The 18,959-nt window shown below is 36.5% G+C and overlaps 6 protein-coding genes across 6 annotated transcripts; 3 read left to right on the top strand and 3 right to left on the bottom strand. All coding sequences in view use genetic code 12, as the record gives it.

Annotated features, from left to right (window-relative positions):
• Window positions 1–1,007: 1,007 nt before the first annotated feature.
• On the bottom strand, window positions 1,008–5,243 carry SPAPADRAFT_53104 (uncharacterized protein; the record flags this gene model as incomplete). Its single annotated transcript, XM_007372016.1, has 2 exons — window positions 1,008–3,628; window positions 3,764–5,243. 2 exons carry the CDS (start codon window positions 5,241–5,243, stop codon window positions 1,008–1,010), a joined length of 4,101 nt encoding a protein of 1,366 aa, XP_007372078.1.
• A 2,467-nt stretch (window positions 5,244–7,710) lies between these two features.
• SPAPADRAFT_144982 (uncharacterized protein) lies at window positions 7,711–9,717 on the top strand (the record flags this gene model as incomplete). Its single annotated transcript, XM_007372015.1, has 4 exons — window positions 7,711–7,918; window positions 7,970–8,118; window positions 8,174–8,334; window positions 8,400–9,717. The coding sequence occupies 4 exons, from the start codon at window positions 7,711–7,713 to the stop codon at window positions 9,640–9,642; spliced, it is 1,761 nt and encodes a 586-aa protein (XP_007372077.1).
• A 189-nt stretch (window positions 9,718–9,906) lies between these two features.
• On the top strand, window positions 9,907–12,372 carry ARP8 (Arp8p; the record flags this gene model as incomplete). Its single annotated transcript, XM_007372014.1, has 1 exon — window positions 9,907–12,372. The coding sequence occupies one exon, from the start codon at window positions 9,907–9,909 to the stop codon at window positions 12,370–12,372; it is 2,466 nt and encodes an 821-aa protein (XP_007372076.1).
• On the bottom strand, window positions 10,919–14,241 carry SPAPADRAFT_57714 (uncharacterized protein; the record flags this gene model as incomplete). Its single annotated transcript, XM_007372013.1, has 2 exons — window positions 10,919–13,775; window positions 13,833–14,241. 2 exons carry the CDS (start codon window positions 13,995–13,997, stop codon window positions 12,459–12,461), a joined length of 1,482 nt encoding a protein of 493 aa, XP_007372075.1.
• Window positions 14,242–15,906: 1,665 nt separating this feature from the next.
• Window positions 15,907–17,070, top strand: SVF1 (Svf1p; the record flags this gene model as incomplete). The annotated part of the gene is made up of 1 exon (XM_007372012.1): window positions 15,907–17,070. The coding sequence occupies one exon, from the start codon at window positions 15,907–15,909 to the stop codon at window positions 17,068–17,070; it is 1,164 nt and encodes a 387-aa protein (XP_007372074.1).
• A 46-nt stretch (window positions 17,071–17,116) lies between these two features.
• ALD7 (hexadecenal dehydrogenase) lies at window positions 17,117–18,944 on the bottom strand (the record flags this gene model as incomplete). The annotated part of the gene is made up of 1 exon (XM_007372011.1): window positions 17,117–18,944. One exon carries the CDS (start codon window positions 18,593–18,595, stop codon window positions 17,258–17,260), a length of 1,338 nt encoding a protein of 445 aa, XP_007372073.1.
• Between the last annotated feature and the right edge of the window lie 15 nt (window positions 18,945–18,959).

Raw genomic sequence — 18,959 nt, 5'->3', positions numbered from 1 at the left:
CCATAATCAGTCGGTTTTCTTTAGCCTTTAAAATCTGACGATAAAGCATTCTTAAATTCTTCCCTCAACCATTGGTCAAAGAGGCTTTATGTGAGGCGTGGTAGTAAACCTGGGGATTTGTTTACAAAAAATATCTTTGATTACCCCTGGGTAGTTGGCACATTGCATAGCTTTACATCAAGTTTCCGGGGAATAGCACCAGGAAATTGTTGTTGGTCCGATTGGTTGAAATAAGCTTGAATCACGTTTCTTAATAGAATCAAGGTATTTATGTATCCTTGAGAAATGGAAGTATATCCAAATGTCTTTCAACCTTTAAATCAAAAGCTCAGAGGTTTCTCTTGGTTCATCGTAAATCTCACGTGCGTTTCTTGGCAGATACAGCCAAGGATAAATTAGCCACAACATATATTAATCAGAGTTAGATTAGAAAGAGCTAGAAAGAACGGGCAAAATCTTATGGGCTTGTATCTATTTGAAGTGGGCAGGATCCAACAAGTTAGTTAAGTTCGTCACCAAATACACCGAGGACAAGAACGTGGAAGACTCATTTCCAAAAGGACACATTGATTGATAAGAAATACTAGCACTAGCTTATTAATATCATCCCCATGCAAAATAATTCCAACTCCAAACTAGTATTTATTTGCTTCAGTCTAGCGTTACTTCAGGATATACAGAACAATAACTCAAATAAGAAATTTCAATCAATTTCTAAAAGCTCTTATTAGAACACATTTTCTAAGCATTCTTGTACGTTTCCCATTAAAGTTTATATTTCTTTTGGGAATTTGAAGTAGTTTAATAAGGTACCCAAGTAACTTCCAGTTGGTGTAATCTATTGCAAAAACAAAATCAAACGCTACCAGTTTATTTGTTTATTTTTGCAACAACGGCTCTTACCTCGCACTATATGCCATAATATGCATGTCGTATTTATTTGACATCTATCAGGGTTTTTGATAGATTTATACATATAAACAAAAAAAAACAATAAAGGCTATACACTAATCTCTAAATACAAAATCATCAGCAGTTATATTTGACTTGTTACACATTTCCCTGAATAAACTTCCTGGAGTGTTGAACAATTTCCATGGTGAATCAAATTCTTTAGTTTGTCCTTTATCCATAACAAGGATACGGTCATAATTAATAATGGTTTTCAATCTATGAGCAATACACAAAATGGTACAATTTGAGAATTCTCTAGCAATAGCGGTTTGGATTTTATTATCAGTTTCATAATCAACTGACGAAGTTGCTTCATCAAGAATCAAAATCTTAGATTCTCTAACCAATGCACGAGCAAACGACACCAACTGTCTTTCACCAAGTGAGAAGTTTTCCCCTTCAGATTCAACCACTTTATCCAAATGAAATTTAGGTAAATTTTCAGACTTTGTTGATTTGTCTAATTGTTGAGCTTCTTCGATTTCAGTTGCAGTTAAGATACCAGACTTTCTTAATGAATTCCATAGCCATTCATCCAGATGTTCACCAAAGGGATCCAAGTTACTTCTAATAGTACCATTAAATAATACAGGGTCTTGTGGAATAATAGATAAATGCGAACGTAATGATTTCAATCCAATCGTGGAAATATCAATACCATCAATCAAAATCCTACCACTTTCCAACTCAGACAAACGATACAAAGCAGTCATGATTGAGGATTTTCCAGCACCGGTCCTACCACAAATACCAATTTTCTCACTAGATGAAATGATAAACGACAAATCTTTGAGAATTAAAGGTAATTCAGGTCTATACTTCATATTAACTTTATCAAATTCAATTGCTCCTTCCAGTGGCCAGGAACTTGGTGGTTCAGTTGAATCAATCGTATATGCAGCTTCGTGTGGTAATTTTAATGCATAATGACACAATCTTTCCGCTGAGTTCATATAGTTTTCAACTTCAGTAAAAGTTCTAATTAAATTTGACAACTGAGAAGAAATACTTATAGCATATGTCATTAACAAACCCACAGAAGCAGCGTTAAGATGAAACACTTTAAAGCAACACAATAATGAAACCAAACAAACAAGGCAACTAGCCACAATTTCCAATTGTATACCAATCCATCGCTGGTTTGCAAATTGCACAAAAGCAGCCTCATTAGCTCTATTAACTAAATCATCACTAATTTTGGCAAACCTCTTTTGGCTTCTGTATGCTTTAATCACACCCATACCACTTAACACTTCATTCACATTATTAAATACAAATGATCGAAGGATAGCTTCTAATCTCTTAACTTCACGATTAGATGCTTGATAGTAGTTAGCAATCAAAATAAAGATGGAAGCAACCACAGGCAATGCACAAGCGACCCAAGGGATATAAATGATAAGAAGCACAAGAATTCCAACTATTTGTGCCCCACTATCACAGAAGAATCTCAAATTTTCACTTATTTCATTATCTAATACATCAGTATCTTTTGTGAAGCGATTTAATATTCTGCCCATGGGGGTAGTATCCATGAATGTCATGGGGGTATACAAAATATTGTTAATGGCCTTCAAATGCAAATTCTTTGCTGATATAGTGGTCATAGTGATCAAAACAATAAATGACATGGTAACAAAGATGGGAGCTAATAAGTTCAACATAACGTAAATTCCAATGTAGAAACCATTAGATTTACCAGGAAACTTTTGAGAAATCCAAAATGAAAGCCAAGTGTTGGTGAAGATCGAACAGAATGTAGCAATAGATAATACTAAAGTAAGTAAAATGAGAAATCCCCAAATGCTTAATTTTCCAGAACCGTATTTAATGTAGTTCGCATAAACTTCATTTGTGATTTGATTGATTGCTCTTTCTTCATCAGAAGTGATCTTTCCCTTGGAAACATCCTTGTTAAGCTTATAGTCTAAATTATCATCTTCGTCTACTTCTACCAAGCTTACTTCAAAGGGATCCTTTTCAATTTCAGTATCGATGTTGATATCCAATTCATCATCTGTTTCAGTTTTACTGAAAGTCATAAGTTTGTTGAATTCTGAATTTGATGCTGATAAACCAGTCATGGTACCAACATCAATAGTACCATCACTATTCACAAAAATAATTCTATCTGCTTTTCCAATCAAAGCCAACTGATGTGTGGCCAAAATTCTCGTCTTTTTCTTCAATAAACCAAGCAAACATTGGTTAAGAATATGCTTACCAACACGAGAATCAACAGCGCTTAAAACGTCGTCCATCAAAAGGATAGATTTATCGGAGTAGACCGCACGAGCTAAATTAATTCTCGCCTTTTGACCACCAGATAAGGTAATACCTCTTTCACCGACTTCAGTAAAATCACCTCCAGGTAAATTAGCTAAATCAACATGCAATGAACATGAATATATTACTCTATCATAAAACTCTTGATCAAATTCGGATCCAAATAAAATATTTTCTCTGATAGTATTGTTTTGAATCCATGGAGTACCACATAATAACAATGAACCATTGATTTCTATCTCACCTGAATCACACCTCATAAAACCAGCAAGTGCATTCAACAATGAAGATTTTCCAGTACCAACTAAACCAGTAATCACAACAAACTCACCTTTTTTGACGGTTAAATTAAGATTTTTTAACCCCTTGAATGTTGTATCAGATTTGGCTCCAATTCTAACAAGATCCTTTTCTCTTTCTTCTCTATCTTTCTGAATCTCTTCTCTTTTTCTGGTCCTTTCCTTCCTTTCTTTTTTAGCTTTCTTTCTCTCCTTCCTGGACAATCCAGAGAAGTCGATATCACCATCACTTTCATCATCGTCATTGTTGCCATCTTCAAAGTTATCCCAACTAAAGAACCCATTTGTCACATTTATTGCAACTTCACTTTGAACATCATGAGTGATATATAATTCATGGCTTTCTTCTTCCGGTGCAGAAAGTAATTCCCCAACTCTTTGAAAACCCATAAGCATATCAGCACTAGTTGATAATGCTTGTGGAAGGAAGAATATAAAGAACGACAACATTTCAAATGAGGACACCGATGAAAAGATATTAGCAGGGTTTGCAGTTTTTCCCTTAAGCGCATACAACACCAAGAAAGCAATCATGGCTGAAATACCATTCAATGTCATTGCAAGTGAGTAAATGACATTTCTTAATGTTTGAATTTTCAAAATCATGTTAACTTCTTGGTTACGAACTTGAATCATCCGTTTATGGTATGGTTGTTCCCATGAATAGAATTTTATCATTTTTAAATTGTTAAGAATTTCCTTAATCAAGCCAACCCTCTTATCAGTAATCTTACTGACAGCATCTCTATAAGTAAATAACTTCTTTGCACCGAGTGAAATAAAACCCAAAAAGAATATAAATGCAGCAATACCGATAACAGCAGAAACACCGATATTGACAATCAAGATAACAATGGCAACAATGGCAGCAGCTGGAAGTGCTACAATGAGAGGCTGGAAAAGCAACGCAATTTCAATTCTGGCCAAATCCGTTGTAATTATAGAAGTTATTTTTCCAGTAGGGAACTTATGACGACCATGTGCATTCAACTTGAGTGATTTTTTCAAAATAGCATTAGTTAACAATGCTTTGGTTGAGCCTCCAACAAGTAAACCTCTGTAAAAATAATGATTAACAGTAACCCCAGATAATAACATCAACAATGCCAATCCAATCGAATACCCAATACTTTTACCTACATTACTTTCAAGACCAAGGGATCTTGCTTCAACATACCTGATAAGGTATTTGGTTAGCAAAGGGGTAAACGCCATAGCAAAAAGGGAGATGACAGCAAGAATAGTACCAATAACCAAAGTTCTCTTGAAAGTAAAAAATATAACAAAGGCAATATCCCACTTAGACAAAACGAAATCTTTCAAATCTTCTTCCAAGCCTACAGAACTCTTTTCAACACTTTCATTTCGTTCTTTACATTTCTTCTCAACATGTTTTCCCTGGGATTTCAACTTAATTTGTTCAAGATAGAAATAGAAAAGCTCAGTATAGTGTTCTACTTTTAAATCATCAGTCAATACCCATAAATCATTTGGTTGTAAGGTTCTAGCATATCCTACCTTCATTAATGGGAATAGCCACCAAAAAAATGCCTTGTAAAGAAAGTTGGCACTTTGCTCTGGGTGCAACTTTCTTTCTCCCTCCTTGGGGATTGGATATTCCCTTTTTGGCATGAGGAAAGTCAAAAAACGCTTTTGGGGGAGATACTCATTATTTCCCAACTCTAAGGAAGTAATATCATCCATTGTTTGTTTAAAGAGAGAAAAGTAGAATAATGAAAGGAGTTTTAACACACGTTTAAATAGTCATTGGTTTTTCAGGTTGTGCACAAGTACACATAGACGAAAAAAATTTTTTTTTTTGCAGCATTTTCAACAAGGTATAAGATGGACAAATTTACACACCAGTTTCATTCTGTGGACTTCAAATGTAGTGGCTCATCAAGGTAAACATTATTGATCCTTGAGATCCCTCTTTATTTAGTCAAACATATAGTTTTCATTGGCACAGTTCTTTCATTACTCACATCATGATTAACTACTTGGGGAACTTTTGTTTACATTTGACCCGGATTTTAGGCGGAGAGCGGAGTTTAGGCGGACAAAGATTATTTAGATCGAGCAAAGACTAGACAAAGATTATATAATTAAAACTGCTAAAGCCAAATCTAAAGATTAGACTATAATTTATTAAAGCTTAGTCTAAAGATATAGCAATGGCCTGTAAATATGCAATATTTTAACATTTGCGATATTTCAGCCGCTTGTAACAGAAATCAAAATTTCTTGATTGAACTTTTCACCTTGTAGATTACCTTCTAATTGATCTAAGGTTGAAATATCCCAGTATTTTGTATAGCAAGGCACACAGATTCTTCCGCAAAACTGAACAACTAATTGCAATTTTTTTTGGAAAATAAGTAAATAGTACCACAATAGCTAGTAAACAGGGTATACTAATGAAATTAGCATTTAAAAAACTGTAAACTGAGAAGTCGTTGCTACTCGAAAAGAAAAGAAGAAAGAAATAGAACCATAAAAGGTACGAACAGGCAAATATACAAGCTGCACAAGGTTTTTGAAGGAATTGTGCATACGGATCCAAAATTTAACTCAGAAAACAAAGGAGGTTTTAGACTCCTTCAATTGTTTAACTCGTTTAATGTAACAAAGGAGTCAAGTATCTCTCCTTCTTCTCCTCTTTCTATCTCCCCACAAAGATATGCTACTCTTGAGTCATATATGTATGGTACAATGAGTATGCATCTGCCGAAATCGGCTCCGTGCCCCGGAAGTAACAGCAAAGATTGAGCCAAAACAATAGTGTTCCAGACAGATGGGGTAGAAGAAGAGGGGATAGTTGTTCCATATTTCTGGCCAACCATTGTTATAGTATGGAAAAGCTCGGAGCTGGAATCTGTTTGGTGGAAAGGGATAATGGCGGGGAGTGGAAACAAGAACCAAAGTAAGTAAAATTTCAATCAGAAGTCTTTTCTTGGCATTGCTAATACTAGAATATTACATGTAGAAGATGAAATGTGGCCAATCGGTTAAAGAAATACCCTAAGAATAAGTTCAGTAAATTCAACGTTTTTTTTTCTTGCGGTGGGGTAAGAGTGGGGGACATAACAATGGAAATGAATGCAATTATTATTTCGCCCAAACATACCATGTTGGAAAGTTACATTGCGCTATGTTATGACTAGAACATATGTCAATACGTCAAATTTTACCGCGTATGCATTTGAAGTTTCTCTGACCAGTGAAAGCAGCCAAGAAATTAAAAATGATATATTTTTTTATGCTGTCCCAAATCAAATTAAACAGCACTTTGCTCAAAATCATGTAAGAGTATAAACATGAACTAAGTAAACATAAAGAAACAATAAATGTGGCAAGACCCAATTCAATTAGTAATCAGTTACGATGAAAGCATAAAAATTGAGAATGTAACATTTCAAAATAAGCGAACGTCCCCCCACCCCATTCTATTGTTTTTTTTGCATCCCCAAATTCAAAGCCCACAGTTTAGATCGAATACAAAGGATACTCCGAGCTTTCTTAGAAAATTATAACCAATCATCCTTAGTTAGTTCGCAATATTTTATACACTCGGAATAATTAATCTGTGCCAATTTCACTCCGGAGTTTGGTTCATAATTTTTACACAAACTGGCGGGGTTCCAGCTTTATCAAACGGCACTTGTTGAAAATCAACTCTTGAAGAAAGAAGATAATATCTATTACTATGGAGGGAATATATAATAGTAACCTTGCGTTAAACAAGGGTGCGAATGAGTTACTTGTCACACAAGTCGTTCCTCATTATGTGGATGTTTTTATTGTCTAGTCCCTTTAAAATATTTATCTTCACCAGAGTTTCTCCTTTAGGGTGAAAACAATGGGGCGAATAATATTTTTTCGATTATAGTTTGAATTTACCGCCTCTTTATTTCACCAGGCTTAGTGCCAAATACGTAGTAAACAATTGCTGCTACATAACCCCACTTAATACCAAATAATAGTGGTTTGCAATCTGCAGCACCTTTACCCCACCAATTATTCTCCGGGATTTTCCTGAAATTTTAGATAATTGACATCGGGTCGATATGAAGTGCTTTTTGATATTGCTCTTGGATCGAACAATATATAAGGGAGTGGAATCTATCCAATTCATTCTCCTTTTCCAATTCTTTCTATAAGTAAAACAATTATGAGTCACAGTATTCTCTCTAACGAGCACAAAGAATTGAAAGATCAAGTGGAAGTCGAGCCAATTAGCTCTCCACCACCAAAAAGGAAATTTAGATGGACCATTGACAAAAGGGATCATCCAAAACAAATTTTCAATATCACTTTATACTTGTCTATTTTTGTATTTGGTATTCTTGGTGCAGCTAGAGGCTTGGATGAAGGGAACAGTATGTAAAGTGATTTAGCTATTGACGAAGATCTTGTACTAACATTACTAGTTTCTGGAAATATAACCCTTCCTTCATTTATCGCTAGGTTTGGATTAAAAGACCCAACGAAAACTACTGATTATTTAGCCAATCTTAAGTCCAACATTACTTCAATGGTACAATTAGGAGCAATTGGAGGTGCTTTGATTGCAATGAAGGTATGTCAAACTTACTTTGGAGTCAAGTGTTCTATGGTACTAACATTATTTCTAGACTGTTGATTACTTTGGACGTGTTAGGTCCCTTCAAATTATCTGTTTGATTTGGATAGTAGGAACTATCATTCAAATAACTGCCAGTAATGTCGGCCAGCTCTACGCAGGTAGGCTTATTGAAGGACTCGCTATTGGTCACACAACATCTATCGGTCCTGTGTATGTATTCTTTTTTTTTTTTCATCGGTTGCAAAATGTTTATTTTACTAACAAAATATATCTAGTTACTTAGCTGAGGTTGCACCAAGTCCTATTCGTGGATTAGCAAGTTGTATTTTTGCTGGTGCGGTTTATTTGGGTGTCTTAATTTCTTATATGACAAACTATGGTTGTGTTTTGCATGTTGCTGATACTGTTAATGGTCATATTAATGATAACCAATGGAGATACACTCTTATTCCAAAGATATTATTGGCAGGGTTACTTTTAATTATGGCAACCTTACTTTGTGTGGAATCACCCAGATGGTTATTGAAAGTCAATAAAGTTGATCAAGCTGTTAAAAATTTGTCAAAATTAAGACACATGCCAGAAGATCATGCTTATATTGTTGCTGAAATTAGTGATATCAATGAACAAGTCATGGCTGAAAAGGATGCTATTGCCAATTCAAGTATTTTGGGAAACTTCAGAGATATTTTCACAAATAAGAGTATTGCTTATCGTTTCTTCTGTATTGCGGGTGCTGCACAAGTTATTGGTCAATGGAGTGGTGCTAACGCTGTCACTATCTATGCTTCTGAATTGTTTTCTCTTGCTGGTATCAAGGGTCCAATTGGTAAATTGAAAATGTCTGCTATTTTGGGAGCTGTTAAACTTACTTCTGCTTATTTGGGTGCTTTCTTCGTTATCGATGTGTTTGGTAGAAAACGTGCTTTATATTCTGGTATTTCATTACAAATGATTTCTATTTTATATTACGCTATTTTCCTTACGATTGTTCCCCAGGCAGCCGAAGATGATACTGAGTTGTCGCCTTCTCAAACCAGAGCATCCAAGGGAGCACTTGCTGCCATCTTCTTGTCCGGTACAGGATGGACAATTGGTTTCAATTCAGTTCAATATTTACTTGGGTCGGAAATTTTCCCCTTACACATCCGTTCATTTGCTCAATCTTTAGTCATGGTGTTACACTTTGCCAACCAATACGGTAACTCCAAGGCTCTTCCTAAGCTTATGTTGGCATTGCAACCATATGGAGCATTTTACTTCTTTGTTGGTGTTATGGTTCTTGGGTTAGTATTTGCATTCTTGTTACCAGAATTGCAAGGACGTAGTTTGGAATCGGTTGAAGAAGTGTTTACTTTACCTTGGTACAAGTTGAGAAACTGTGATAAGCTTGTTCCTGATCATTCCAACGTTCATGAAATTAACTATATCAACAGTAGAGGTAAGTTGGAGTATAACTCTGGAAAAGTCGACGAGATTGTTTTGCCAGCTGATCAAAAGGGCGATAGAATCGTTTAGCACTCTTCAAATTCGTAGTAGTATATATTAAATAAAATCAAATACATGATTGATTCATATAATACTTCACCCTATACTTATTTGCTGAGCTCTACAGTAGACAATAACCAAAGCAGAAAAACCAAAGCGGAAAAAAAATAAAAAATAGCTACAACGTTAACTAAACAAGCGATCAACAATTTTCACCACAACTTCTCTCTTTCCAACAGGTTAACACCAATCATCTAACTAAACAACGAGGCGGAGTCATCCATCAATCACACAATGTCAGAAGAGCCTACCACAGAAGCAAACAGCAATTCACCCAAAAGACTCAAGCCTGGTCCAACAACAGGCAAAAAACCCAGTGCTGAAGTTCTTCAACGAAGAAAAGAAGGAAGAATCAAGGCTGCCGCCACAATCGCTCAAAATCTTAAAAAGACAGGTATAGGGCGATTTGAAGCCGAGAATGGATTTGGATTGACCAGTGTCAAGACCATTCCTTTGATCAATCAAAAGAATTACTTTACGGAATATTTGAAGAAGGATGAACAAGTTTCCTTCATTCGTAACTGGAGAAGCGAACGTGCTGCCCAACAAAAGTTGAAGAAGATGAAAGAACAAGGTAATATTGAGACTGAGGGAGATTCTAAGGATTTGAAAACTTTTGATAATTTCGATTTGAATGCTATAGAAGCTGAAATGAGAAGAGATAAACTGAATGCTTCAAAAGTACAAGAAGAAGCGGACGAAGAAGAAGAAGAAGACGATGAGAATGAAACCGAAGAAGTGAGACAGGAAAAGGCCAAGATTGGTGAAGATGTTATTATCTTACAGCCAGGAAGTGCTTTTATCCGTATTGGCCGTGCCATTGATGCTGTCCCTGAAACTATACCCTCAGTAATTGCCGTGAAAACAAATTCGTCAGTGGTGGTCAACGGTGTTTCAGAAAGTTCCAAGAAACCAATACCTATACGATTTGAGAATGAAGATGGTGAAGTTTATTTTGACGAAGAATTTGATCAACAACGTGCAATAGTGACTAAAGATTTCCGCGCTCGTATGCGTTATTACAAAAGAAGAGTGCTTCCCAATTCTCGAGAAACAGCTGCTAATTTCAATAAAAAACAAGAACCAGAACTAATCCCTGATCACAATGATCCTAATAGAAAAGAATGGGTCGATGTCAAGCACACAAACAAGACGTTCTATATTGGAGAAGAAGCATTGGCTGTACCTATTAATCTGGAGTGGAAATTGCGATATCCTTTAGTCAACGGTAATTTTAATGAATATTCACGTGATTATAACTCCCCTGAAGAAATCTTAGGTGATTTAAGTAATATCATCACTGAAACATTGATTAGTAAGTTACAAATCACAAAATTTGAAAATTTCAAGTGTATGTTGGTTATTCCTGATTTATATGATAAATCTTATGTTGAAACTTGGTGTCATTTACTTTTCAAATTTGTTGGATTTGGTCGTGTTGGTATAATTCAAGAAGCTGTTGCCGCTACCTTTGGTGCTGGTGCTTCAACAGCTTGTGTTGTCGATGTTGGTGCACAAACCACCACCATCAATTGTGTTGACGAAGGTATGGTTATTACTAATTCAAGCATCCTGTTAAACTACGGAGGTGATCATATCACAGAGACATTTATTAAATTACTTCTTGAAAACGCGTTCCCTTATAAGGATATTGATTTGGGTACTAGTTACGATTGGGAACTTGCTCAATATCTTAAACATAACTTTGCTACGTTTCAAGATGCCGATATTGCCGTGCAATTATACAGTTTCTATAAACGGAAACCCCATGAAACTACTGAAAAGTATGATTTTAAGGTATTTGATGAAGTAATGCTTGCACCAATGGCGCTTTTCTTTCCTCAATTATTCCAAATTGAAAAGGAAACCCCTGCCATTCCAAGTTTATCTACTCTGACCCAACCTAGAAATTCAAGAATCAAGGGTAGGTTATTCAAACCATCGTTAGACCAATACACTAACAAGCCTAATAACACCAAGAGTAAATCTCAGGAATTATTACGTACGCAATTGAACTTCTGTGATTTGAATGAAGATGACCTTTTAACGCGATTAATTGAGGATGAGGACACTACTTTTGCGAATGGCAAGGAGGAAGATAACATCTACCATGTTCCGTTGGAAAAAGCTATTGTTGAATCAATCACCAATGCCGGATTGGCCACTGACTTGTCAAAACTTAAGAAGTTGTATGATAATATCTTGGTTGTTGGAGGTGGATTGGCAAAGATAAGTGGGTATGATCTTATGTTAACTGATCGGATAAATATCTGGCGTCCAAAAATTCTTTCCACTAGTTCCATTGATTCCATTATCGCTTATGTATCTCAAGAAATTAAGAGTAATAATGAGATGAGACAGGGGTTGATTGACGAAGCCAAGGCCAAGATTCACAAGGAACAAAATAAAGAAACTTCTGTGGATGATGTGGAATTGCCTCAAGATGTCATGGATGATATTGAAGTTCAAGCACAGTTTAAATTGGATTGGGAGTATATCGACAGTTTGAGCGAGCAAGGTACGTTAATGCCAGTGAATGTTTTGCCCCCACCACGAGAATTTGATCCGGAAATGTTGACGTGGAAAGGTGGTAGTGTTTATGGAAGATTAAAGGTTGTTAATGAAATGTGGATTACTCAAAAGGATTGGGATTTGTTAGAAAGCAGATGTTTGTATTACAAGAGTATTTTCAATTATTAGATACAAATTGTGTATAGTAGAGGTTGCAGCCTATGACAATACATTATATATATTAAAAATGCAAAAATAATAGCACATTAACTGTCTTAGTAATCAAGGACTTTTCTTCGTTTAGGAGGACTGACGCTTCTCTTAACATTGTCAGCTCTTTCCGTTCTTGAAGTTGACCTTGATACTTTATGTTTATTCAAATTCATAACATTGACCTTTTGCTTTTGGTCACGATCATAATCCCAAAGTAATTTCTTCCATTGACTTAATAATTGATGCATTTCAAACAATTTCACAAGCTCCTTCTTGGATTCCTGATCTTTTTTGGATTCTTGTTTAAGTCGAAGGTATAATGACTCATACTCCTTATATTTGAATTTAAACTTAATGGCTAAGTTAGTGTAATAGTCCAATTTCTTTGCTGGTGGAGGGACCGGGTTAGGTCTATCCTCTTCAGAGGATGACGATGAAGATGAGGATGAAGCGGAACTGAATTCGAGTTTGAGTTTCTTTTGAGGTTCTTCATCCGAGGATGTGCTCAGTGATGATAATTTTCTCTTTTGTGAATCAGTCTTGATTACCGGAGCAGGAGGAGGCGGCGGTGGTGGTGGTGTCAGATGGCTGATTAATGGTGAATCAGTAGCTGCGCGTTTGAAAGCGTTTTTAGAAATCAACATCCCACCACCGAGCCCACTACTTCTCTCGGCATTCAAAGGTGTAGTTGGCTTTTCATCTTTATCACCATCTTGATCACATAGTTTGCGTCTTAATGGATGAGTTTGGGAGTATCCCAATCTCGTCAATGCATGATTTATATTACCGATGATTAAGTCTCTTTCGTATGCAGAGTAATTCCATTTCCAAGGTCTCAACTCCTTGTAAGTCTTGTCTTTAAGAATATACTGCGGATCTTGTTTGACTTTATCATCCGATAAGTCCTGGCTAGGAAATACGTCATCTTCAATAAATGAATCACGAGGGTCGTATACCTGAGCATACTCGTCTAGTAGCGACTTCAAATTTTCATAATGCATAATTTCCGCTATTCGCAGGGAGCAAATCGGACCCAATGCTAACAAATAAATAAACTTCTTGACAATATCAGGATCACCTGTGCTGGTTCTAAATGCAGTATAGTCGATATTAGCATGAGGTCGCGTGGAAGTGCTCACTATGATTGAAGGTGAAGGTGAGGAGCGTGATAAAGGTTTTGGGGACGAAACGGCAAGGTTGGCATTGGCGGTATATTGTTTGATCTTACGTGTATCGGTAATGACATTGAGCTTTGCTGCTATTCTACCGTTATAGACATGCTTGTTCGCAGATGCAGATGCAATGGAATAGATATCGACGTTTAAGTTCTCTGGCAGCTTCATGCATGGGAATTCCAAAGATTCCGAAATCTTAATCGACTAGAAACAGGTTAGTAACAGAACTTGATAAAACAAGGTTGGAGCAGTTATACATACATAGTTGCCTCCTTTGACTACCAACTTGGCAGTTATTCCCTTATGTAAGCAATTTTTCAAATGACTAATAATTTCATTGTTAAGCTTGATAGTGTAAGCAGTGGCAGTGGTGCCAGTGGACCCACTTAGAGGAGGAGGTAAGTTTGATATTATAACACCCGACATGGTTTGCTTGAACTTGGAGCAGATCAAGTAAAAGTGAAAATGAAAGTAAAAGTAAGAAGGATCGGAGGGAAGCTTTAATGATTTGCGTGATTTGTTTGGCAGGTCAACGGGGATTTACGCCTGATGCGACCAATTTGGATTTTCTAGGGTGAATTTTTTTTTTTCAAGGGTTGAAACTTTAGTTGCTGATGTCAGAATTGGGTTGTCAAGTGTGATGTTATGACTAATGACAATGATGATGGGCAATGAAGAAACGTAAAGAAACTGCTGACAAATTTTATGGGTAAAGTGGAAAAATTGGGGAAGTAAAAAAAAAGGCTAATTAATTATCACCATTGTCCGGTGTGTTAACTAGTGTTGTCAAGCACTAGCCGCTAACAAACAGAAAAATAAAAAAAATAAAAAAAAAAAGAAAATCAATTTACTAAATTTTGTGTAAACTGATGTTATTATTTTTTACGAAGGGCTGTCGTCAGGTGTACAATAACAATATACATACCAATGATGCTTCTTTATAAACGTTTCTATCAAACATGTACATGATATATGTGATGTACCATCTAAAATAAAGACGTGAAACATTTCAGAGATGGTAATTTATATCTGCTTAGAATCAACTTAAATGTATCACCCTTGCTATTTTTGTCATACATAAAACCTCACGCTTTTTTTTTTCTGTTCTCCTTCGCATTTTGCGTGATAACAATAAAACTTCTTACACGACCCTTTTTAACTGCAAAAAAAAGCTTCAACCTTACATTGTGAAAACTGCAAAAAAAAAATAAATGGAAAAAGAAAAAAATAGACAATTGGCTTTACCCAAAAGAGCCAAAAAGAAAAATGCAGAAAAAAATAGATTCGTAGTTTTGGCCCACCACGACGGAAGTTTTAAGTCCCAATTTTTTATGTATATCCGTAATATTAAAATCATAGCCACAACAAAAATATTACTCGGGTATGGCGGCACTGTTTCAGATTAAAGGCTTAAATAGATTGAAGTTATAGCATATAGCATTTAAGATGAATCGGTTTTTTTCTGGAGTTAAGTGATGGTTATGTGTCAACTACTAAAAGAAAAACATCAGGTGGGGGAAAACAGGAGGGATAAATTTCGTTCCCAGGTTGCACCGCTTGGTATCAGCCCCGCTCATTTTTACACTTTATGCATAGATTAATGGAGGTAGTAGAAATGCATGTCTAGAACTAAGACTAAAACTAAACAGGGCTGTTACTCAACAATTCTATTTCTATGATCCTGTGATTATCTAAACTATTTAGAACTTAGTGTAAGATTATAGCATGAATTTCCCGAAAATTTAGAACAAATACTCCACGCGTAACATTTGGGAATATTTGAATCTAGATCACATAGTGCAGGGCTCATACTACTGGCAGGTACGATAGGAAAATTGGTCCAATTGGATATTCGTGAATTGCACCGGTTGTTAATCAGTTCTGTGTAACTTTCAAAGCAGGGGTAAATCAGATTACGCCGAAGTAAAACTTGAAAGGAGTTGTTTCCCGTGACTTTCCTCACGTGAATAACTAACACAAGTATTATTTCAAACAATTGCAAGTCAAGCATAAGTTTACTCCTAGATACGATCACAGAACATCCAAAGATCAATATAAATTCCCAGTGCCGTCTTATTCGACGTGTCAAATTGGTCCGCCCGTCACCCCTCCCCCCCTGACGAACAATCACAAGCCGTTCCAGTGCAGACGGAGAAGAAAATCTGGCGCCGGAGGCAAAAGAAAAAAAAAAAAGAAAATGGAAAACCAGCACCAAGCAATCGCAAACATTCAACTCACTCACTCACACACACACACAAAAAAGTTTTCTCACCCTACTCCCCCTTAGAGTTTTTATTAATACATCTTCCATTCGCTATCTACATCACAAGCTAATATGTTAAAGTGGGTACAATCTGGTCTTTCTGTTGTTGCTGGTACTGCTGAGCCTGAATATGGGGCCGATGCCATCCAACCCATCACCAAGCGTATCGTCAACAATCAAGTCAGCAGACCTACTGTTGCTGAAGATTTCAATTGGCTTGAACCAGGATCAACTAATGTTGAAACCAAGACCTTTTACTTCACTGACTTGAAGTCGGGATCTACTGGGTTTGCTCAAGTTATCCATTCTAACGTTATGGGTGTTCATACCACCGCTCAATTCACATTCAGATTATTTAATTCCAAGACCCCAGAACTCGGAATATGGACTTCGACAAAATTGGAAAATTTTAGATTGGAAGGTGCCAACTTTTATGCTGATGGTATATCCTTGGAATTAATCGACAACAAGACATTTAAGTTGAACTTCTCGGCTAATCCAGAATCACTTGTCGAATTGGAAATGACAAGATTGACTGATGGAGTTATATTTGGTGAGGATGGATTCACATTTTATGGAGAAGATGTTGAAAACCCATGGGGATCAATGAGACACGCCTTTTGGCCAAGATGTTCTGTTGCTGGTAAGATCACCACCACCAAGACTGCTACTGAAGCCAATGCTGAACCTGTCACCAAGGAAATCCCAATTGAAGGTTACACCATGTTTGTATTTGCCTTGCAAGGTATGAAACCTCATCATGCTGCCAAATCATGGAACTTCCTCAACTTCCAATCGGAAAATTACTCTGCTGTCCAAATGGAATTCACCACTCCTAGATCATATGCTGAAACCAGAGTCAATGTCGGTATGATTTGTAATAACGAAAAGGTGTTGTATGCCACCGTGAACAACAAGGTTGTTCATTTGGATCCTCATGATGATGTTGAAATTGGATGGCCTGTTCCTAAATCTATTGAATTTCATTACCTTAAGGATGCCGCCAATCCAGACGACGAAGGGGTTGAAGTTGGTGTCGTCAAGGGAGATTTAAAAACTTTGGTTGAACGTGTTGATGTCATGGCAGAAATTCCCCAGCTTGTTAAGACTATTGTTAGCAATGTTGCTGGTGCCAAGCCATATATTTACCAATATTGTGATGAATTGGAATTGACTGTTGATGGTATCACTGAATCCGGAGTTGCGTATAGTGAAGTTACATTTATCTCTGAATGATTTATGAGTTATGATGGGTACACATTTTAAACCTTTGCTGTTGTTTAATAATACTAGTAATAAAATAATAATACATAATAATACATAATACGTTTGTCTTTTTTTTTTAAAAAAAACAACTCAGTTTTGTAAAATTAAATCACATTACATACACATTAAATTAAAGAGAGGATAGAAAGACACAAGCTTACAACTTGGATGCCTTGGAAACAAAAGTACCAAGAATTCCCAAAGTACCAATAAACCCATTCCACACACTAAATAAGGTACTTGGTCCAGCAACACGAACATCACCAGTACGATTAAACCAAACATTACCACCATAACTAGTCTGGGTGACTTGAAGTAAAGTATTCTTAGTATCATTAAAAGGTGGGTATCTGACTTTAATCATAGCTTCATTCCACAATTTCAGCTCAATTGTCGTTCTCTCATGGGTGAAATGACGGAACGAGAACTTACCATGGTATGCACCCATACCGGAATTACCCACACCTCCAAATGGGGCATTTAAAAGGGCAACGTGAAGAAGAACATCGTTGATGATGGTACCACCTGATCTAATTGCAGTAAGAATTTGATCTACTTGACGATTATACTTGCGGGAAGTAGATCCACTAGTGAAGATATATTGAGCTAATGGAGTATCATGACGACGTTGAACCTCGATAAGAGCATCAGATAATTTCTCATACGTGATAATTGGTAAAATAGGGCCAAAGATTTCATTCTTCATGACGGAATCATCCCAGTCAACATTATCAACTACTGTAGGAGCAATATATCTCGATTTAGCATCGGAATCTCCACCAACAACGATTTCACCTTTGGTAGTTTTTAACAATCCAGTCAAGTTCTTAAACGCACGGTCGTGGATAATGTGAGTGAATTCGTCATCATTTGCATTAATCTTGGGGTATAATTGTTCAGAAACTACCTTCTTAACAGAAGTAATAAACTTATCATGGAGTTTCTTAGGAACCAAGACGTAGTCCACGGCAACACAAGTTTGTCCAGCATTAGTGAATCTTCCCCAGGCGATTCTTCTAGCAACGGTATCCAAATCCTTCTCTTGGACGTCATCCAAAACAAAAGCGGGAGATTTACCACCTAATTCCAAAATAGTAGGTGTTAAAGTTTCAGCCGCCTTTTTAGCAACAATAGTACCAACCATGTTGTTACCAGTATACATAATTTTATCAAATTTCTGATTCAATAATTCAGTTGTTTCAGGAATACCACCATTCACAGCCAAGAAGATGTCTGGATCAAGGGATTTGGTCAAGATTTCACTGAAGAGTTTTGAGAAACGTGGAGTCATTTCCGATTGTTTCAAAACAACTGCATTACCAGCGGCAATGGCACCAACCACAGCGGAGATCGACAAAAAGAAAGGGTAGTTGAAGGGAGAAATAATCAAAACAACACCATAGGGGATTCTCTCAATGTAAACTGGTTGAGTTTTAAGATTGATTGGCAAATCAGTGACCTTCTCGGGTTTGGCCCAAGTATGTAAACTTTCCATAATATGAACAATTTCAGCTAAACCACCGAGAATTTCCAAGTTTCTAGTTTCAAACTTGGACCGGTGGAAATCCTGGTATAAGGCATCACAAAGAGCATCAATGTTGTCTTTAATCCCGAAATACACATTACGTAATTGATTTAACCGGAATTGCAACGAATGGGTCTTTCTCTTAATAAAAAAGGCCTCGGTTATACGTTTGACTTCAGGAGCGATGTCTGCAACTGGGGTATACCATGCTTCAGCATCCAAAACCGAAGTATCGATTGATTCATTGGATTTATTCAGGGTAGCAATAGACAGTTGTTCTTGTACAGGAGGCATTTTTCTAGCAATGGTTGTAAGGTTAAAGTTTTAAAGTGAG

This window comes from Spathaspora passalidarum, assembly GCF_000223485.1.
Source record: "Spathaspora passalidarum NRRL Y-27907 unplaced genomic scaffold SPAPAscaffold_1, whole genome shotgun sequence".
NCBI lineage: Eukaryota > Fungi > Ascomycota > Pichiomycetes > Serinales > Debaryomycetaceae > Spathaspora > Spathaspora passalidarum.
This window is presented reverse-complemented; position numbering and strand designations above follow the sequence as displayed.